The sequence below is a fragment of the Salvia splendens genome, chromosome 10 (genome assembly GCF_004379255.2).
Source record: "Salvia splendens isolate huo1 chromosome 10, SspV2, whole genome shotgun sequence".
Taxonomy (NCBI): Eukaryota; Viridiplantae; Streptophyta; class Magnoliopsida; order Lamiales; family Lamiaceae; genus Salvia; species Salvia splendens.
The window spans coordinates 29334383-29357709 of record NC_056041.1 but is presented as its reverse complement, the minus strand read 5'-3'; the positions used below and the strand labels follow the sequence as shown (position 1 = coordinate 29357709).

Here is a 23327-nt window from a genome sequence, read left to right as displayed (position 1 = left end):
GGAGGGAAACAAAGCGGCGGACTTCCTTGCGAAGAATGGGGCTAGACCAAGACAGTGGCCTACGAATGCACGTCAACTCAGCACCAAGGAATGCTGGACTTGGTTCGATTGGACGAGATGGGAGTGTCGCACATCCGAAACCTAGACGGCGACGGACACTAAAGTTGGTAACGAGACATTGGGAGACAAATAGTGACTAGTTTTTTGGTTAATTGTATTTTGGAAAAGAGTTATTTGATGGGGTCCGAACCTGTGGGATCGAACCGCATAACTACTCTAGGCTTTGTTATGGCACACCACTTTCGGAGTGTGGCCACGCACCTTGTAATTATCTCTTTTGGAAATATAGGGAATGAGCGGCCCAACGACCCCTCCCACCGTAAAGGTGTTGATTAAAAAAAAATTTGAATTGCATGGGGGGACTTCATACCCGCCGGGTACGGACTTCTCTTGTTAATCATGTCAATAAATTTTTTTGTTTTGGAACGTTAGACGGGATCGCAAACGCGTCAACCCAAAACGTCCTTAAACGACTAATTAAATCTCATAATATTTGCTTTCTTGCAATAATGGGCCGCTCACATCCCCTAACCCTGACAAGTTCTCAAAAGCGCTGGGGATGATATACAAGAGCTCCAACACCAATGGGAAGATGTGAATTTTTTGTGGAGGAAGGGGCTAATTTTGAAGTTGAGGATGACTCGGAACAGCTGCTCCATGGGCGGGAATTTGAATTCGCATCGAAAAGGAATTCTAGAGAGAGATGCTCCTCCTTCACCGGCTCCCCCCACCAAAGGTTAGCGCGAGAAAGAGCACACCGGCTCCCCCCATCGAAAAGGAATTCTAGAGAGAGATGAGCCGGGTTAGCGAGAGAAAGAGCACACCGTCTACCCCCACCAAAGGTCATGGCCGGAAAAGGTTCGTGCCTTCACCACTCCCGGAGGACAAGCAACTTCGGAAGAAACTCACCTTCGGATCGGATGATTGCCCCGTCATTGAGGCCGCCGATATGAGCTCCGACCATGACAATCCAAGTTGTAAGTCACTCTCGTTCCCATCTTGTCCCAATGACGTCTTGGAAGCAAAAGGGTCGGAAAACCACATTTGGCCCACACTCCTCCAGAAGGAGACCACATGGAGCCGGTGGCCATTGCGATCTTGCCGGCAGGTGCACCGGACCCCCCCCTCCGACGAAGGTCCCGCCGTGAATGAGACGACCGTTGGGGAAGGTGACGCCATGCTCACTTGCGTATCCCAAGAGGGTGGGGCTGAACCATGTGCTCCAAAAAGTACCTTGGAGAGTGGGTTAGTAAACTTACCCGAATGTGGCTTAGAACCAAAATACCTTTCCGAAACGCCTTTGTCCCTTACCAACAAGAGAAACCATGTGAAGATTCGTGCCACCCCCTCCCAATGCAGAAAATGAAGCCAAAAAGGAATGATATCTTGCAAGTACTCTCTTTGGAGGCGGCGGAAATCCTTGATTCCGCGGCGGCACAACCCCTCCTCGCCGGCCCGCCGCCGGAAACCGCCTTCCGGTCGATGGAAACCCCGCTCCTCCTTGAATTCCAAAAAGAGATCACTCCCCCCACCCCCTTATTTGCTGATGGCCCCACCCTCTCCGACTTCCCTCCACTTGAGCGTGGGAGAACTAGGAAAATCAGGGACAACTTTGAAAACGGCGCGTCGAGTGATGGGGTGAGGCCGTCTTGGCTGAAAGACAAGATGGAATCCAACTCCGTGCGGGCCACGATGGCTCTCGCGGCCCCGACCATGACCCCGACAAGCTCCGAACGGCCCAACGCCACCTTGGGGACCCCTTGGGACAAATTTACCCCAATGAATGTAGATGGTTTGGCCGTAGGACCTCAAGGGGATGGCTTAAGTGGAAACCACCCCCCCAACGAGATCATTAGGCCGATGAATCACACTCAAGGGCGAGAAAGCGGGGCGGCCTAGAAGGTACCCATCAAGCCGATTACCATGGCCGACATGGTTCGAGGGTCCCCGAACCCCGAAGGACCGCAAGCCTTCCTCCCAGAGAACATCCAAAACATTGGGTTTGCCACCACATCTAACGGTATCCCGGCCATCTACTTCTCCGGGGCGGAGATTCAAAAGTTGGCTACAAACCTAGGGTCACGCCATCGTCGGTAAGTTCTCCCACTCAATTCCGTCATCACATCAAATTCAAAAGGCCTTGGATAACATTAAATTCAGTCGGGGTTTCAATTGGAAATTAATAATGCAAAACATGTTTTTGTGCAATTTGAGGATATGGCGGACTATGCACGGCTCCTTAGTGGCCCTAAAGGCACTCCGGTGTGGTTCATCGACCGACATCCGATGAGAGTCTTTAAATGGACACCCGATTTTGATGCGTATTGTGAATCCCTAATCGCGGCGATTTGGTGCAATTTAATTGGCCTCCCAATTCATCTCTTTGATCAATCGGCCCTTTTTGCCATCGGAAAGCTCCTAGGGACACCTATTCAAGTGGATCGTGCCACGGCCAACAAGTCACGACTTTCGTTCGCCCGCATTTGTGTTGAGATCGACATCACCAAACCACCCCCCGAAGAGATCATCTTAGATATTTGTGGCCGAGAAATGGTTCAACAAGTGAAATGGGACAAGATTCCATCCTATTGCCGGGAATGCAAAACGTGGGCCACAAAAGCGACGTGTGCTATGCGGCGGGTAGAGGGGAACGGCCCCCCCAAACGTAACTACAACGTAGCCCCTCCGAAACAGCCACAACAAGGGGACCGTCAAGCCGGGAAAGTAAATGAGGGTGCAAGGCATGATGGGAACTCGGAATGGATACAACAAGGGAAGAACAAGACAAAGGTACACCAACAACGGCTTAACCCGAAGAAAAAATCGAAATTGTAAGTTAGAGAGAGACGCTCTCCCTTCTCTCTAGAATCCCCCACCACGTTTTGAGTTCCCACATCGCCGCCCACCCCATTCTCGCTCGGCTCACCACTGTCGACGGTCCCCCTCACGCCCCCGCTCCACCAGCCACCCACCACCCTCCCGACCTCGGATTCTCACCAACCAACCCACTCCTTTGGCTAAGGCACGAACAAAGCTCCGGAGCGGCTGGTGACTCGACTCACTCTCTCGATCATGCCGGAGCTCCTGCCGGATCCCCCCCCGGAGTCCGACGAACCGCGCACCATCTCGGACCAGCTAATGGTCCTCCGGCCGGCCGAGGACCCTCTCTCGGACCAGCCAATGACTTTCACGTCGGAGGAGTCTCCCTCCATAATTTTTCCCTGCAAGAAAGTGGCGAGGAAAACTTTGAAAATGAAGGTGAAGGCACGGAAAAGTACACCAGCCCCTCCCACCAAAGGCACTGGTCGGAAAAGGTTCGTACCCTCACCGATGCCGGAGGACAAGCAACTTAGGAAGAAGATTGATTTCGGGGCCGAAGGGAGCTCGCCGGTCGGAAGTCCAAAATGCAAAGGCCCCATCTTCCCGACGTCGATGGAGCCCTCCCCTAATCCCAACGGTGAAGATGAAGCTAAGATTAATGAAGAACTTGCCGGCGCCAGAACTGTTGACAACGCTCCGGCCGATGACCTTGCGGCCGGCGCAAACGCGGGGGACCGGTGACGGAGGAGAGCACAACCCCCCACATGATGGCTGCTCGGAGAGAGAGATGGCTCTAGCATGGGTCAAAAGGCCTTGGTGGACGCGCTAGTCAACTTGCCCGAAATGGGCACAACAACAAAATCACTTTCCGAAAGTTCCTTGGCGCCTTGCCACTTCGGAACACCACGTGATGCTGGCCCCAATGCATCCGTTGAGCCCCCAAAACAACAAAAATCTAGCTCCTTTTTGCAGCAACCCAACTTTCCCGAATTGGCTTGGAGACCAAAACCTCCTTCCGAAAGTGGGCTAACACCTTTCCGTCCCAAGAGCTCACGTGAGACGATTGTCGTGGAGGCCCCAACGCAACCAACAAAGGCCGAAATCATCCACTTAGCCGCCTTGGACTCGGCGGAGATGCTAGACACATTGGTTGCGCAACCTCTCATTACGGCCGGTCACAAACCACTGGAGTTCCCCCTAAACTCTTCGGGATGCATGCAAAGTGTCACACACACACCTCGGGATGGGAATGGACCCTCTCTTGAGGACTTTCCCCCTCTCGAACGAGGACGAACTAGCAAGCTCCGAGCTACGTTTGAGGCTAGTTCGGAACATTACAGTGCGGAGCTCGGCCAGCCGCGACCGAAGTCGAACCCTAACGTCTACCGAGAAAAGCCTTTTATCGAGACGACGAACAAGGCCACGCCTAGTGCCGAGATGGTTGCAGTGACAAGAGACACACCAACACCCAACGATACGCCTATGGATGATGCCGAACAGATCCTCACCGAGAAGGAAAAAGTCGAGAAGATCCACACCGAGAAAGAAAAAGCCGAAAAGCCGAGAATGGAAAAGCCGAGAAGGGCACACAACGGCAACGTAGGTGCCGAGAAGATCCACACCGAGAATGGAGAAGCCGAACTCAACAATCCGAAGAGAAATGGAAACACACCTAAGTCCGCGACGGATGCCGCAACACAAGGGCCGAATGTAGTTAATCAACTTGGGGGGGTAGAAGCTACACCGGGGCCCTCGTCGTGGCCGAAATCGATGGTGGACTTGCTTAGGGGGTACCCCGTCGGGCTCGGCGAGTAACACTCTACAAGGCCGGGGTGAAGGCGCCGCAAGCCACCCCGGTCGGCCGAAAACGATGGCGGACATGCTCAAAGGCTCGACTGACCCTACCGGCCCCCAAGCCTTTGAACCGGATAAGCTCCAGAACATTGGATTTGCTTCAGTGTCCGACGGCATCCCGGCCATTTTACTTCTCCGGAGCGGAAACTCAAAAGCTTGCTGAGAGCATGGGACACGCCATTGTGGGTAAGTTCTCTCACTCTATCCCTACGGGACTGCAAATCCAAAGACCCTCGATAATATTAAACTTCGGTGTGGATTTAGTTGGAAGTACATTAATGCTAAACATATTCTCATTCAATGCGAGGACTTGGCGGACTATGCCCGAATCCTTGGAGGCCCAAGGGGTACGCCCGTTTGGCTCATTGACCGACACCCGATGAGGGTCTTCAAATGGTCCCCGGACTTTGATGCTTACTGCGAGTCCCCCATTGCGGCAATTTGGTGCAACCTAATTGGCCTCCCCATTCATCTTTTCGACCAATCCGCCTTATTCGCCATCGGCAAGCTTCTCGGCAATCCAATACAAATTGATCGAGCCACGGCAAACAAGACTCGGCTTTCATTTGCCCGAATTTGCGTCGAGATTGATATCACAAAACCACCTACCGAAGAGATAATCCTCGATCTTGGTGGGCGAGAAACGGTGCAGCGAGTCCGATGGGACAAGATACCATCATATTGCCGAGAATGCAAACATGTCGGCCATGCAAGTGAGGTTGTGCTATGCGACGGGCAAGAAGGAACGGCCGCCAAAGAGAAACTACCACAACGGCCCGCCAAAACAGCCACAACCCGAGAGACAGACCGAGAAGGGGAAGCAAGATATGGGGAAGAATGCCTCCAGCTCCAACGAATGGAAACATCAGGGGAAGAAGCAAGGCAAGGCCGGTGATCGACCAAACAATAACAAACAAATGGGGAGGACTCCGGTGATACTTCCTGGGAGGGACCGAACTCCAAGGGTGACTCTACTTTGGGGAGCGGACCGAGCTCCGGAACTCAGAATGCCGGGCTCATTGCCGGGATCGAGATTGGGAAGTCCCCACCGAACCGGGGGAATCCATTGCATCCCACCACCGAACCACCAACACCACGTGGGAACATGGACGTGGAGTGGGGCTCCCCCAATGCGAGGAGCTTGGTCTCACCAGTTCGGCGAGGGAATCCGAGAGGAGGCGCGCGCCATGCTTTGACAAGGGGGCGTGGGTTCTTCTCGGCAAAGAACCACATGAGCACTAACCAATATTATACTCTCATGGAGAACGGAGAATTTGATGTTGAGAATTGTGGGGATGCGGACGAAGACCTTATGGAATTGCACGTGGGGGCCGAGAAGTTAGGAGGCAACAGTTCGGCCGAGGACGCCGAGGAGGTCGCTCCGAACAAAGAGCAACACCGTACTGACTATCAAGGAGGGCCTTCAACCTCTTTGGGTACGCACCCTTCTTGTTATTAATGTCGTACAATCTCATGTTTTGGAACGTGAGGGGGATCGCGAATGCGCCCACTCAAAACGTTCTGAAAAGACTAATTGGTTGTCATAATGTTTTATTTCTTGCAATAATGGAACCGCTCACACAACCGGACCCGGACCGTTTCTCTAAGGCCTTGGGGCTGTCCTTCATTGGTTCGAACACGAACGAGAAGATTTGGATGTTTGCGGAAGAGGGGTCCACTTTTGATATTGAGGTTGACTCGGAACAAATTCTCCACGGGTACCTCAAATCCCACCGCCTTGCTAGGCCGGTGGCCATCTCAGCCGTGTACGCCAAATGTACAAGGGCTGAAAGACATCACTTATGGGACAAGATGAGAGAGATTGCCGGGCCTCTTGAGGGAACACCTTGGATCATCGGTGGCGATTTCAACACCATGCTATCTCACCAAGACAGAGTCGGAAGTGATACCAACCGGCAAGCCGAGATGGTAGATTTTGCGGAGGCAACGGAAGATTGTAGGCTGCTTGACCCTGGTTTTGATGGAGCGGCATTCACTTGGGCCAAGAATGGCCTTTTTGAAAGGTTGGATAGAGTGCTTGTCAGCGAGGATTGGACTAAGACCTTCGAGGCTACTCGGGTTACGAACCTCCCCCGGATTGCCTCGGACCATGGACCAATTCTTGTCAGGTGCACGAAGATGAACACATCCGCTGGAGCCAAGGCTTTCAGGTTCCAGAACATGTGGATCCGACATGAAGGATTCATGGCCGTAGTGCAAAAAGCATGGGAGGGAGCCCACGGGGGCGGGTGGAATCCTAAACATTCAAATCAAGCAGGCCAGAGTTAAAAAGGCCCTTAAGGAGTGGAACAAAGAGGTTTTTGGAAACATCCATGCTAATCTAAAAGAAAAGGAGGAAGAAATTGCTCTGGCCCAATCTTGTTTCGAAGCAAGGCCGACTCCGGATCACAGGACAGCGATCAACAAACACATTGCCGAGTACATCCTTTTGCTAAGAATGGAAGAAGATTTTTGGCGACAGAAGGCAGCTCTGAGGTGGCTTGCCGAGGGAGACAAAAATACCCGGTTCTACCAAAGCTGGGTGAAACAAAAGAGGGTTCGTCTCCGCATCCATTCAATACGTGTCAATGGGCAGGAGCTCACCGAGGAAGCCGAGATTAAAAAGTCCGCAGTGGAGTTCTTCCAACAACTCCTTGCCCCCAACAATCCGACACTTGAAGATCCAGACCTCGACCTAATCCAGCAGGTCCACTCAGCCGAGCAGTTCGCTGACATCGCTGATGCTCCAAGTGCGGACGAGGTCAGGAGTGCCACCTTTTGCATTTCCGGAGATAGTGCACCCGGACCCGACGGCTTCTCGGCCACCTTCTATCAAGCCTGCTGGCCCATTGTGGGGCCGGAGGTAGTGGAAGCAATCAGACAGTTCTTCAGAGGGGCCTTCCTGCCGAGGAGCATCACGGCCACAAGCATAGTCCTTATCCCAAAGAAGGCATCGCCGGAGTCATGGACCGACTACCGACCCATCAGTCTCTGCAATGTTTTAAACAAGATCATTACCAAGGTACTCACCTCTCGACTCTCTCCTTTCCTCCCACAGGTCATCTCCCCAAACCAAAGTGGATTTGTCAAAGGTCGGCTCCTTAACGACAACGCACTTCTGGCTCAAGAGATGTTCCATGAGCTTGCTAGATGCTCCCCAGCGCCTAATGTGGCAGTAAAGATTGACATGGCTAAAGCCTATGATAGGGTCCAATGGCCATTCCTCTTCAAAGTTTTACGCCGTATGGGTTTCCCGGATTCATGGATTTCACTTATGGAGAGGTGTATTGGGTGTTGCTGGTTCTCGGTCCTTGTTAACGGGGCACCCTCGGGCTTCTTTAGATCAACTCGAGGACTTCGGCAAGGAGACCCGATCTCCCCCGCTCTATTCGTAATCGCTGCGGACTACCTGTCCCGAGCATTAGATAAGCTCATCCTCGGCCAAAAGGACATGACGTTCAAAGCCTCCCGGAGATGCATGGAGATCAGCCATCTAGCCTATGCGGACGACATTATCATCTTCACTCAAGCGGCGGCAAATCCTATGCGCCGGCTAAGAGCCTGTCTCGAAAAATATGAAAGAGTCTCCGGCCAACAAGTCAGCCTCGCCAAGAGTAATTTCCATATTGCCGAGGCCCATGAACATTGGGCAAACTCGATCCAGGCGGAAGGAGGCTTCTCTAGAGGGGCCTTTCCTTTTCTCTATCTCGGAGTCCCTATCTATCGTGGTGCCAAACGCACGGACATGTTCCTCTTTCTACGGGAAAAGATTGCAAGAAGGATCTCAGGATGGGCACACCGTCACCTATCCTTTGGAGGAAGGCTTACGTTGATTAAGAGCACTCTTGAAGCGATCCCCTTGCACATCTTTCAAGCCGTCGAGCCCACGGCCGGTACCCTCAAGCAACTTGATCAACAAATGGCCCGATTCTTTTGGGGGTCTACGAATGAAAAGAAGCGGACCCATTGGATTGGATGGGAACAAATGTGCCGGCCCACTGATGAAGGAGGCCTTGGGATCCGAAAAACTATGGAGGTCCTCCACGCCTTCAATATCAAACTTTGGTGGCGCTTTCGGGAGCAAAACTCCCTTTGGGCAAGATACATGATGGCAAAATATTGCTCCAACTCCACACCGCTCACCTTGAGATTGCCGAGCAGGAGTAGCCCTACGTGGAGAAGGCTCTCAAGAGCATGGCCCCTCGCGCAACCGCACATGAGATGGCTAGTGGGACAAGGGGACATCTACTTCTGGGATGACATTTGGCTTGGCAATAGCCCTCTGAGGGAACTTAGTCTTGATGATAGGGGAAGACCAACCACCCGGGTCTCGGAGTTCATTACAAATGGTGGTTGGGATGTGCCCAAGCTTCAACTCCTTCACAATCAGGCCGGCCTCCCTCAGCATGTTATCGATGGCATCATTAATACACCGATCCTCCATGACGAACAGGATATCCCGAGGTGGAACCTCTCTAAGCATGGGGAATTCACGGTGGCTTCGACATGGGACACACTTCGAGGACGAAACCCGATCATCCATGGTTTGGGGGACGTTTGGAAGGTAGGCCTCACCAACTCAATAGCCATCTTTATCTGGAGGCTTCTCTCCAATCGGGTGCCGGTTGACACGAAACTTCAGTGGCGGGAGATTGAGCTAGCCTCTAAGTGCCAATGCTGCCCCCACAGACCGAACACTGAGTCACTCCAACACCTCTTCATCCAGGGATATGGAGCTCGCAGAGTATGGAGTGAGTTCGACGGCTGGTTCACAGGCCCGTTCCCACGCATCCATATCAATGACACAATCCCTACGAGAATCGAAGTGTGGGCGCGAAGGTGCCAACAGCCGAACAAGAAACATCTTAGCCGAGCTACTCCATACCTCATCCTTTGGTTTATATGGTCGGAGAGAAACAGGAGCCGCCACCAAGGCACACAGTTTAAACCACAAAACGTGGTATGGCAGGTCCACATGTTCATTCGAAATGCTATGTCTAATGGAAGCTTGAAGCCGAAACATTGGAAGGGAGTTAAACTTGGAATCAATATTCCTCAACAAGCGGCGGCAATCAGGGCGCTACCCCTAGCCATGGCAATCAAATGGAACCCCCCGGATCAGCCGTGGATAAAGCTCAACACGGATGGCTCCTATAATGAAGCGAACGGCAGTACAGGGGCTGGCGGGATTATTCGAGACCACTCGGGTAAGATGCTCGTCGCCGTCAGCACACCCCTTGAAGCCCACTCGGCGTTAGAAGCGGAGCTGTTGGCCATGATTCACGGGCTAAATATAGCCAAGGAATACGGCCTACCAATCTGGATTGAGTCAGATGCAGAGCAAGCAATCAAATTGGTCAATGGGACGGGATGGGGGCCGGCACTCGCTCGGCAAGCGGTGGCGCAACTAACCATTCTCAAACGCCAACTCAAATTCCGAGCCACCTTCATACACAGGGAGGGGAACAAAGCGGCGGACTTCCTTGCGAAAATGGGGCTAGTCCAAGACAGTGGCCTACGAATGCACTACAACTCAGCACCGAGAGAACTATTGGACTTGGTTAGATTGGACGAGATGGGAGTGTCGCACATCCGAAACCTAGACGGGGACGGGCATCAAAGTTGATCATGAGACGATGGGAGACAATAGTGACTAGCTTTGTGGTTAATTGTATTTTGGAAAGGAGTATGATGAGGTCCGAACCTTGTGGGATCGGACCGCATACTACTCTTGATTTTGTTACGGCACACCACTTTTGGGTGTGGCCACGCCTTGTAATTATCTCTTGTGGAAATATAGGGATGAGGGACCCACGAACCCTCCACCGTAGAGGTGTTTGATTAAAAAAAAAAAAAAAAAAAAAAAAAAAAAAAAAAAAAAAAAACGGCTTAACCCGAAGGCAAATGCGCACAATGGCCCGAATTGGTCGGGGCCGGACATCATGGGGGAAATGCAAAATGAAGGGGGCATGGAGCTAGTCATCCACCCCATTGAGGAGGATCATAACGCTTATCATTGCGCTAAACACACTAGAGATCCGATTGCTATTCCCTCCTCTTCCGGAGGCGGCCGAGGAGGCTCACCGAAGGGAGCGAATAAGGGAAGGTACCTTGCGCCCTCGGCATCGGGTACTCGAGAGAAATCGAAAGGCTCTTTCCTCCCTTTTAATCTCGATCGGGCTGAGTCACAAACGGTGGAAAACCACATGAGTACCAATCGGTACTACTCCCTCATGGCTCGGGAAAACTTTGTGGAAAATGAGCTTGAGGACATGGGTGTGTGGGAAGCGTACAATCCCCCCAACGGAGTCGATGTTGGAAACGCCCCTAGACCCCCAAATTTGCCGGAGGTTGATGGGGATGAGTTCGAGGATTGCGATACCATTGAGGTGGAGCGGACGCCGAGCAAAAATGCCGCGGATACCACCATGTCAATCACGGAGGGTGATACATGCTACACTCCGCAAGACCATCAACTAACCAAATTCCAAGGAGGGCTTTCACACCCGCCGGGTACGAACCTCCACTGTTAACTATGTCTTTCAATCTCATGTTTTGGAACGTTAGGGGGATCGCGAATGTGCCCACCCAAAACGTTTTAAAAAGATTAATTAAGTCTCATAATATTAATTTTCTTGCATTAATGGAACCACTAACGGCTCCCGACCCGGAGAAGTTTTCCAAGACCTTGGGGCTCGTCTTCCAAGGATCAAATCTGAATGGAAAGATATGGGTGTTTGCTGAAGAAGGCGCAAGATTCTGTGCTGAATGCGACACGGATCAAGTTCTTCATGGCCGGGTTGAGTCCCCTCGCCTTGTGGGACACATTGGCATTTCAGCGGTTTATGCTAAATGCACAAGGGGCGAAAGGATCCATTTGTGGGACAAAATGAGGGAAATTGCACTGGCTACCGAAGGCTCGCCTTGGATCATTGGGGGAGACTTCAACACCATCCTTTCGACGGGTGATAGAGTTGGTAGTGACACTAACCGACAAGCTGAAATGGTGGACTTTGCGGAGGCTATTGAAGATTGCAGAGTTCTTGATCCGGGGTTCGATGGCTCGGAATTTACATGGGCCAAGAATGGCCTTTTCGAGAGGCTCGATAGAGTGTTAGTGAATGAACCTTGGGCACAATGCTTTGGAGCAACTAGAGTAACAAACTTACCTCGGGTTTCATCGGACCATGGCCCCGTGTTGGTCCGGTGCAGAACCCCACGTACCCACACTGAGGGCAGGCCGTTCCACTTTCAAAATATGTGGGTTAGGCACGATGGTTTTGCTGATTTGGTTAGGGGTGACTGGAGCCATCCGACCGGGGCTGGAGGACTTCTCAATCTTCAGATTAAGCTTGGCCGAGTTAAGAAAACCCTTAAGGAGTGGAATAAGGCTGTCTTCGGGAACATTCATGACAACCTTAGGGAAATGGAGGAAAAAATCGCGATGGCCCAAGTAGAATTTTAGGAGAGGCCTTCCCGGATAACAGGGCAGAAGTTAACCATAGCATTGCCATGTATATCCGTCTTCTCAAGATGGAGGAGGACTTTTGGAGACAAAAGGCGACCCTTACATGGCTTGCGGAGGGCGACAAGAACACCAAATTTTATTAAAGCTGGGTCAAACAAAAGAGATTAAGGATGCGCATCCACAAGATCAATGTGGGGGGGAGAGAACTCACGGAGGAATTGGAGATCAGGAACTCTGCCGTGGAATTCTTCCAAAACCTCCTTGCCCCGGGTCCCCTCTCACTCCTGGAGCCGGATTTGGGCTTGATTCAGCGCCTCTCACCTTCTCCCGAAGTGGAAGCCCTCCCGAATCCACCAAGCGCAGAGGAAGTGAAAAAAGCCGTATTTGACATCTCCGGAGATAGCGCCCCAGGACCGGATGGTTTCACAGCCACCTTCTATCAATCTTGCTGGGATACGGTTGGTTTTGATGTTGTGGCCGCTATCCAGCAATTTTTCGAGGGAGCCTACCTACCCCGAAGCATCACGGCCACGAGTATCGTACTCATTCCGAAGAAGCTCGGCCCAGAATCGTGGAGTGATTATCGCCCCATTAGCTTGTGCAATGTTTCAAACAAGATCATAACCAAAATCCTCAGAAGGAGATTATCTCCCCTCCTCCCTCAGGTTATTGCGCCAAATTAGAGCGGGTTTGTGAAAGGCCGGCTGCTTAATGATAACGTCCTCTTGGCGCAAGAGATGTTCCATGAACTTCCGAGGAGCGCGCCGGCCCCCAATGTTGCGGTCAAGATTGATATGGCTAAAGCTTACGACAGAGTCCAGTGGCCCCTATTGATCAAGGTCAAGTGAGAGGAAAAAAACACACTGGATTGGTTGGGATCAGATCTGCCTCCCGACGTCCGAAGGAGGGCTCGGAGTTCGAAAAACCAAAGAAGTACTCCGAGCCTTTAGCATTAAGTTATGGTGGAGATTCCGAGAGCAAAGCTCACTCTGGGCCAGATATATGATGATAAAATATTGCAAGAAGGCCTCCCCCCTTGCGGCCAACCCCTCCGGGCATAACAGCCCAACTTGGAAAAGACTCATGCGCACAAGACATCAGGCGAACCCTCACATTCGATGGGTGGTGTGTAAAGGGGAAATCTAACATTTGGGTGGGTGATTCTACTGTTCGGTCCCTTACTTTTGATGATAGAGGCAACCACACTTCCCGGGTCAAAGAATTCCTCAGGGATGGCGAGTGGAAGGAAGCCAAGCTCCAACAACTCCATGACCAGGCCGGGCTACCACAACAGGTTATATCTCAGATCCTCGACACCCCGGTCATTGCAGGGGAGCTAGACACGCCGAGGTGGTCCCTTTCTAGCCTCGGAGAATTTACGCTAGCAACAACATGGGACACTATCCGCACACATAGACTGAGGATACAAGGGCTCGAAGACATTTGGAGGGCTGGCCTAACCAACTCTATTGCAATCTTCAACTGGCGCCTTCTGTCGAATCGAATCCCGGTTGATACTAAACTCCAATGGAGGAAGATCGACTTGGCCTCAAAATGCCAATGCTGCCCAAGGAATCCGAGCACCGAATCCCTTCAGCACCTCTTCATCCAAGGTTGGGGAGCAACTAGTGTGTGGTGGGAATTCGACGGGTGGTTCGGGGGATCGGCACCTCCCCTACGGATTAACGACACCATTCCGGATCGGCTTGAGACCTGGTCGCATCGGATGCAACAACAAGACCCGAAACATCTCTACCGAGTAACGCCATACCTCATCTTGTGGTTCCTTTGGGCGGAGCGAAACAGAAGTCGGCATGAGCAAGTCCAATTCAAACCGTAAAATGTGGTGTGGCAAGTACAGATGTACATTTACAATAACATGACTAACGGGATCATTAAGCCGAAGCACTGGAAGGGAGTGCAAATGGGCATGAGTATTCCGAGCCACCCTGCCTCAAGACGGCCGAGACCACTAGTGACGTCTGTTAAGTGGACGGGGCATACACTGGGGCACCGGACAGAGCAGGAGGGGGAGGAGTGGTACGCGACTGGTCCGGAAAGTTGCTCGCGGCCTTCTCAACCCCCTTTGACACACACTCAGCCCTAGAGGCCGAATTGATGGATGCTCATCATGGACTTGAGCTTGCGAGGGTACATGAGCAACCCATTTGGATCGAGACGGACTCAGAGCAAGCCGCTAAACTCCTCAATGGCTTTACGTGGGGACCGGCACATCTTCGCCGGGTCATAGCGCGAATTTTCCTCTTCAAGCGCCGGTACACCATGCTCGCCTCCTATATCCCCCGGGAGGGGAATCAAGCGGCGGACCTGCTCGCTAAGATGGGCCTTGGCCAGCAATGCTTCCTCAGGTTCTGCGCCCAAACAGCCCCAAGACCCCTAAAGGACATCATTAGAATGGAAGAAATGGGAATACCCAACATTCGAGTTCAGTCGGAAGAACACGAGTAGCACAGTTGCCGAGGAAGGAAGGAGTGTTTTATCTTTCGATTTTGTTCATTTGTATCTTGTCTTTTGGAAGGGAGTATGATGAGGTCCGGGTTGTGGGATCCGGACCGCTTTCTACTCCTAATCTTTGTGTTGGCACACCACTTTTGGGTGTGGCCAGGATCTGTATTCAACCTCTTACTCAATATAGGGATGAGGGACCCACGAACCCTCCACCGTAAAGGTGTTTGAATAAAAAAAAAAAGGCTGCTCCATGGGCGGTTTACTTGCCCTCGGCTCTCAACTCCTATCATGGTCTCGGCCGTGTATGCTAAGTGCACGAGAGGGGAACGGCTTGCTCTATGGGATAAGATGAGAGACAACACCCAAATTTCGGAAGGGATGCCGCGGTTTATTGGTGGGGACTTCAACACCATCCTCTCCACTCGGGATAGGACGGGAAGTGAAACGAATCGACAGGCGGAGATGGTTGACTTTGCCGAGGCCATTGAGGATTGTCGCCTTCTGGACCCGGGCTTTGATGGCTCGGATTACACCTGGGCCAAGAATGGACTTATGGAAAGGTTGGATAGGGTGTTGGTCAATGAGGCTCCTACTCAACTTTTTGATGCCATAAGAATCACAAACCTCCCCCGGGTTGCTTCGGATCACGGGCCCTCCTTGTTAGGTGCAGATTGCCGAACTACCACGGGGGTGGCCGACCGTTCCGGTTCCAAAACATGTGGATCCGGCACGAGGGCTTTACTGATTTGGTGCAGGAAGAGTGGACGGCTCCCACGGAGGCTGAGGGACTACTAAACATGAAGATCAAGCTAGCAAGGATTAAACAGACGCTCAAACGGTGGAATAAAGAGGTCTTCGGCAATATCCACGCCAACCTCAAGACTTGTGAAGAGAATATTGCCATGGCTCAGTCCGAGTTTGAGGAAGACCCCTCGGCCGGGAACAGAACGGAGATCAACAAGCAGATAGTTGAGTACATACTTCTCAAAATGGAGGAAGACTTTTGGCGCCAGAAAGCGGCTCTTCGATGGCTGGACGAGGGCGACAAAAACACTAGATTCTATCAAAGCCTTTTGCAACAACTCCCCTTTTCGGAGCACTTGGAGGACCTCCCAAAACCGCCGGATGCGGAGGAAGTGAAAAGAGCGGTCTTCGATATCTCAGGCAATAGTGCCCCCGACCCGAATGGCTTCTCGGCTCTGTTCTACCAAGCTTGCTGGAGTACCGTCGGGCCAGATGTGGTAGACGCGGTTAGGCAATTTTTCTGCGGGGCTTTTCTTCCTCGAAGCTTCACGGCCACGAGTATTGTGCTCATACCCAAAAAACCACTGCCCGAGACATGGGGAGACTATCGGCCCATCAGCCTGTGTAATGTAATAAATAAGGTGATCACAAAAATCCTCACCGAATCAAAGCGGGTTCGTGAAAGGGAGGCTGTTAAACGATAATGTGCTCCTTGCCCAGGAGATGTTCCATAAGCTTGCTCGATGCGCTCCGACCCCGAATGTGGCAATCAAGATTGATATGGCTAAAGCATATGATCGGGTGCAGTGGCCCTTCCTTTTTTTTTTTTTTTTTTTTTTTTTTTTTTTTTTTTTTTTTTTTAATCAAACACCTCTACGGTGGAGGGTTCGTGGGTCCCTCATCCCTATATTTCCACAAGAGATAATTACAAGGCGTGGCCACACCCAAAAGTGGTGTGCCGTAACAAAATCAAGAGTAGTATGCGGTCCGATCCCACAAGGTTCGGACCTCATCATACTCCTTTCCAAAATACAATTAACCACAAAGCTAGTCACTATTGTCTCCCATCGTCTCATGATCAACTTTGATGCCCGTCCCCGTCTAGGTTTCGGATGTGCGACACTCCCATCTCGTCCAATCTAACCAAGTCCAATAGTTCTCTCGGTGCTGAGTTGTAGTGCATTCGTAGGCCACTGTCTTGGACTCCCATCTCCTGGGTGCAGTGGCCCTTCCTTCTCAAAGTCCTTAAGCAAATGGGATTCTCGGGGCCTTGGATTGCGCTGATTGAGAGGTGTATTAGCACTTGCTGGTTCTCGATCCTCGTTAATGGCGCCCTGGCAGGCTTTTTCAAATCCACCCGCGGGCTCAGGCAAGGCGACCCTATTTCCCCTGCCCTTTTTGTCTTGGCTGCAGATTATCTTTCACGTTCTCTTAACAGACTTATTCTTGGGAACAAAGAAATGACATTCAAAGCTACATGTGGAAGCTTGGAGATTAGCCACCTCGCATATGCTGATGACATAATTATTTTCACTCAAGCGGCCACGGCATCCCTCAGGAGACTAAGAGCTTGTCTTGACCACTATGCAGAGGTATCGGGCCAATTAATCAATCTCGCCAAGAGCAACTTCTACATTGCCGAAGCGCATTAAGGGTGGTCGAACACAATCCGCATGGAGGGGGGCTTCTCTAGAGGTACCTTCCCATTCCTATACCTTGGGGTCCCTATTTACTGTGGTGTAAAGCGTTAAGATATGTTTATGTTCCTTCGGGAAAAGATCGCGGCTAGAATTTCAGGTTGGGCACACCGTCACCTCTCTTTTGGGGGGAGACTCACATTGATCAAGAGCACGCTTGAGGCAGTCCCTCTCCCATATTCCAAGCGATTGAACCTACTGTTGGAGCGCTCAAACAATTGGATCAACAGATGGCCCGCTTCTTTTGGGGTTCGACTAGTGAGAAGAAAAGGACACACTGGATTGGCTGGGATCAGATTTGCCTCCCCACGGCCGAAGGGGGGCTGGGTATCCGCAATCTTAAAGAGGTACTTCACACTTTCAATATTAAACTTTGGTAGATATTTCGGGAACAGAACTCCTTATGGGAAAAGTATATGTTGGCCAAATACGGCCAAAAGGCATCTCCACTCACAACTAGAGCAGTGAGCAGAAATAGCCCGACATGGAAGCGTCTGTTGAAAGTACGGCATCAAGCTAACCCTCACGTTAGATGGGTGGTAGGCCGAGGAAGAATCTACTTTTAGGACGATATTTGGATTGAAGCTGGCACGCTTAGGGATTTATGTATTGATGAAAGGGGTTCCCCCTTGACCTTGGTCGCGGACTATATTTGGGAAGGGTCATGGGATGAGGCCAAACTCCGACAGCTCCAAGACCAAGCTGGCCTCCCTCGGCACGTCATCGCACAAATCCTTGACACACCAATCGTCTCGGAGGAGCCGGACATCCCACGTTGGACCCTTTCTCGAATGGGTGAGTTTTCATTTGCCACGACTTGGGAAACCGTTAGGTCGCATAGGCCGGTCATCCCGGGGCTTGATGATATCTGGAAGGCCGGACTCACCAACTCAATTGCAATTTTCAACTGGCGCCTCTTATCGAATCGGATCCCGGTAGATACAAAACTCCAATGGAGAGGGATTGAGATGGCATCCCAATGCCAATGTTGCCCTAATGGACCTAACATCGAATCCCTTCAACACCTATTTATCCAAGGCCGTGGGGCTACTAGTATCAGGATTAATGATACAATTCCGGAAAGACTCGACGTGTGGTCTCAACGGACTTAACAACTCGACAAGAAACACTTGTGCTGTGCCATGCCATACCTTATCCTTTGGTTTGTTTGGGCGGAACGAAATAGGAGCCGACATGATCAAGCTCCTTTCAAACCTTATAATGTAGTATGGCTAGTACAAACCTTCATTCGCAACGGTATGGCCATTGGTAGCATCAAGCCGAAGCATTGGAAAGGCATGTCACTTAAGATGAGTGTACCAAGTCAAGCCGAGTCGCGGAGGCCAAGACCGCTCGCCATGCAAATCAAGTGGCATCCTCCGGAACAACCATGGATCAAGATTAATACGGATGGGGCAGTGTCGACGACGGGCAAGGCAGGAGGGGGAGGGGTGATCCGAGACCACGACGGGAAACTTTTTGCCGCCTTCGCGACCCCTCTCGGCACACAATCTGCCCTTGAGGCCGAACTCTTGGCCATCTCCCACGGCCTCGGTCTGGCTAAGGAGCTTAACCGGCCCATGTGGATTGAATCTGACTCCGAGCAAACAATCAAGCTCTTCAATGGCACAGGATGGGGGCCGGCGTATATCCGCCGAGTCATGGCGCGACTTGTCATCTTTAAACAACAACACAACATCCGAGCCTCCTTCATCCATCGGAAGGGGAACAAAGCGGCTGACTGGCTAGCTAAGTGGAGTCTTGACCAAACAAATTTCGGCAACATGTCGGAGCAGACCCCCTAGAATACTTAAGGCCATTGTCCGGATGGACCAGATGGGAAAGCCCAAACCCAATCTCCTCTTGGCTGTAACTTGGACTTTCTTTTCGAAGGAAATCTCTCCTTTCTCATATGCAACCAAACCCAATCTCCCGGCTCAAAGATGACTTGTTTCCGACCCATGTTGGCTTGCTTTGCATATTGTTCTATCCTCTTTTCAATGTTGAGTCTTAACCTTTCATGCAATCTTTTCACCATTTCACCCTAGCTTTTCCATCAAGACTTGCACATTCTTCAATAGGTATTGGAATCAAATCTAGTGGACTCAATGGATTAAAACCATACACAACTTCAAATTGACAAAAGTTAGTAGCAGAATGAACACTTCAATTATAAGCAAATTCAGCAAAAGGTAAGCATTCCTCCCAACTTTTCAAGTTATTTTTAACTAAAGTTCGTACTAATTGAGACAAAGTCCTATTAACTACTTCAGTTTGTCCATCAGTTTGTGGATGACAAGTAGTAGAAAACAAGAGTTTAGTTCCCAACTTATTCCACAACACACGCCAAAAATGGCTCACAAATTTAGCATCTCGATCACTCACAATTGATCTAGGAACACCATGCAAACGGACAATTTCTTTAAAGAACAAATCAGCAATATGAGATGCATCATCAGTTTTGTGACATGGAATAAAATGTGCCATTTTTGAAAACCTATCAACAACCACAAAAATTGAATCTCTACCTCTTTTTGTTCATGGCAAACCAATGACAAAGTCCATTGAAATATCCTCCCGAGGTGCACTAGGAATTGGTAACGGTTTGTACAAACCATGTGGGTGTGATTTAGACTTGGCTTGCATGCAAGTTATGCATCTTTTACAAATTCTTTCAACATCCACACGCATTTTAGGCCAAAAGAAATGTTCATGGAAAACATCCATTATCTTATGGACTCCAAAATGCCCCATTAAACCACCACCATGAGCTTCACGCACAAACAATTAACGCATAGAACCTTTAGCAATGCACGGTTTATTTTCTCTAACAAATAGCCATCATGCCTATTGAACTTGTAAAATGCAACATGCTGACAAGCTAAATAGATAGAAGAAAAGTCCGGGTCATTATCATACATTTCCTTAATCAACTCAAAACCAAGCAACTTAGAACTCAAAGTATTGATCAAAATGTACCTCCGAGACAATGCATCAGCCACAATGTTTTCTTTTCCCTTTTTGTATTTGATTACATAGGGAAATGATTCAATGAATTCCACCCACTTAACATGTATCTTGCTAAGCTTACTTGACCTTTCAAGTACTTAAGAGATTCATGATCCGTATGAATTACAAACTCTCTAGGCCACAAGTAATGCTGCCATGTTTCCAAAGCTCTAACCAAAGCATATAACTCCTTGTCATACGTTGGATAGTTAAATTGAGCTCCTTTCAACTTTTCGCTAAAGTAAGCGATTGGCTTTCCATCCTGCAACAAAACAGCTCCTATGCCTACTCCAGATGCATCACATTTAAGCTCAAACATGTTACCAAAGTTAGGCAAAGAAAGAATTGGTGTAGTTGTAAGTTTTTCTTTAAGGAGATTAAAAGCATGCTCTTGTTTTTCTCCCCAATAGAAACAAACATCCTTTTTCACAATTTCATTCAAAGGTGCAGCAATTGCACTAAAATCCTTGACAAACCTCCTATAAAAACTTGCAAGACCATGAAAACTTCTAACTTGTGCTACATTTTGAGGAATTGGCCATTCTAAAATAGCTTTCACCTTCTCCTTTTCCATTTCAATCCCATTAGCACTTATAACAAAACCCAGAAAAACAATTTTATCCATGCAAAAAGAACACTTTTTTATATTTGCATACAATGACTCCTTTCGTAAGGTATCCAGAACTGCACGCACATGGTTAAGATGTCCATCCACATTTTTGCTATAGACAAGAATATCATCAAAATAAACAACCACAAATTTTCCAATGAATTTTCTCAAAACATGGTGCATCAATCTCATGAAAGTACTTGGTGCATTAGTTAAACCAAAAGGCATTACTAACCACTCATATAGACCAAATTTTGTTTTAAAGGCTGTTTTCCATTCTGTCTCCCTCTCTAATTCGAATTTGATGATAACCACCACTTTTCAAATCGATCTTACTGAACACAACAGATCCATGCAATTCATCAAGCATATCATCTAGCCTAGGAATAGGATAGCGATACATTACCGTGATTTTGTTGATTGCTCGGCAGTCGATTACCGGAACAGCACATGGATTCATGCTCTCACGGATTTTTCCTTTGTCCAACAACTCTTGCACTTGCCTTTGAATTTCCTTGGTCTCTTCGGGAATTTTTTTTTTCTTCAAAAGCACCACGAGGGTGGAGGGTTAAGGCGGACCCACACCTGTGCATAGGGCAATTGAAACAACAACCATAAACACCGAGCCGTCCAAAAGTGACGACTTGTCACAACCAATTAGAGTACAACGAGGGCCTCTCTACCAACTAGAGTGTCTATATACTCTTAGGGCACCTATTACAATTACTATGATGCAGCCTGTGCATCAACAAAATCCTGAGTCGATCTCCTAACTAAGTGCCGCGATAGGAATACCTCCACAAGGGACGCATCCTCCTGGGTCAAGGTCCTCAGTAAATCCTTCCATCTCCCGCTCGGGGGGCCCACATTCTACACTCATTGAGCCATTGCCCGGCTCGTTCACGCCTGCTTTGTCAATCTCAAATGTCACCGTAGCAACATTCTCCTTCAAAATGCCATGTATCAATGTGTTGCGCTTTGAGGTGCACGTCGCCTTCATGAACCTTTCCTTTCCTCTTTTTCGACACCAATTGGAATCCATCATCATCCACACTTGGTTGATACCTGACAGCCACTCTTGTCTTCGATGATTCTTCAACCGTTGATCCCTCCGTGTTTCTCATTTGGTCGGTTCCTTCTTTGGCCTGATCGAATGCCCATTACATGATGAAGTCCCTGCCCATGTGTCCACCTTTGGGCGCCACTCTTGGCGGGTGATCCTGGAGACATGGCTCGAGTAAAATGTCTTGGTCGGTACTCGGCGATCTCTACCTCCACCCCGGTCCTTCCTTCCCGAAGCATGGCAATCTTCTCTCACGTGCCCAACATGTTTACAATTTGTACAAAACAAGGGGATACGGTCCCATGCCACTTTGTACCTTGAGTCCTTACCTCGGATATTGAGGATGATTTCTTCTGGCGGGGGGATCGAGATGTCAATCTCTACACATATCCTAGCAAAGGAGAGACGGCTTTGATGGATTGTGGCATGATCGGCTTGTAGTGGCTTGCCTAAGAGTTTACCGATTCCTTAAAGAGATGCGCCGATATGCCCACAATGTTGCACCAAACGGCTACAATCGGTGACTCGAAAAATGTATTGAAGTCCGGCGCCCACTTGAATACCCTCATCGGGTGACCCTCAACATACCAAATCGGGCTTCCATTAGGTCCATTTAACACCTTAACATAATCGGCCATATCTTGGAATTGGATTAAAACATGCTTCGCATTCAAGTGTTTCCAACTAAAAGAGCCAACTAGTCCCAAACCTCCTAGGCTCTTTTGTATTTGGTAAGTAGTTGGGAGCGAATGGGAGAATTTTCCAATGACGGCTAGCCCTAGTTTCTCCGAGAGGTAATTCGTTTCTAAGTCGGAAAAGGAGAGGGATGGTGTACCTTCAAAACAGCCGGCTATCCCCAAGGCTTTGATCTTTGTGGCGTCCAAAGAGATTGGCTCGGCTTTATGGAAACTTTGCAAGGCTGGTGCTCCTTCCGCGGACCCCACCCCCACACGAGAGAGGGATTCTTTCGCCGCCTTCCAAGCTCCCTTCCGGCGGTGCCACCAGCTTTACCGGCGAGGATTCCGGCGGGGAAGCATCAGGGGGCGGCCGACCCCCTTGACATTCACCATTGACTAGAGGGATGGGGGAGGGTGTGTATCACATGGGGTTGAATTTGAATTCAAAATGTCATTTACCAAGAATGGGACAACATTTCCTTCCCCATGCAAAGTAGCTTTTGGCCTTTCCTTTTTTTGTGAATCACATGCAGCCACATCCAAGCGTGCCACCCCATCTCCCTTAGGATTCACGTGAGGATTTGTACCATCTTTGACCAAATGGTTGGCCAACTCCATCCCCATGTTCACCATTATTCCGGCCAGCCGGCGCTGGAGAAGTTCCGACCACCTCCTCGCAATCGGGTCCAGCCATGTCGCACGTCGGGGCATTCCCTTGTTTCGCCATTTGAGCTAAAGATCTCAACATCTCCTCAACGAGGGAGTGCTCGTTTTCCGGCGACCCCTTCTCCTCACCATGGAGCTCGGTGAGAAGATTATCCGCCATTTCAAATACCATCTTCTTCTTAGCCCTACT

At 50.0% G+C, this 23327-nt stretch overlaps 2 protein-coding genes across 2 annotated transcripts; both read left to right on the top strand.

Annotated features, from left to right (window-relative positions):
* The first annotated feature begins 16668 nt into the window (after nucleotides 1-16668).
* On the top strand, nucleotides 16669-17067 carry LOC121752881 (uncharacterized mitochondrial protein AtMg01250-like). Its single transcript, XM_042147971.1, has one exon. It carries the CDS (start codon nucleotides 16669-16671, stop codon nucleotides 17065-17067), a length of 399 nt encoding a protein of 132 aa, XP_042003905.1.
* Nucleotides 17068-18371: 1304 nt separating this feature from the next.
* LOC121752880 lies at nucleotides 18372-18917 on the top strand. Its single transcript, XM_042147970.1, has one exon. It carries the CDS (start codon nucleotides 18372-18374, stop codon nucleotides 18915-18917), a length of 546 nt encoding a protein of 181 aa, XP_042003904.1.
* Nucleotides 18918-23327: the final 4410 nt, after the last annotated feature.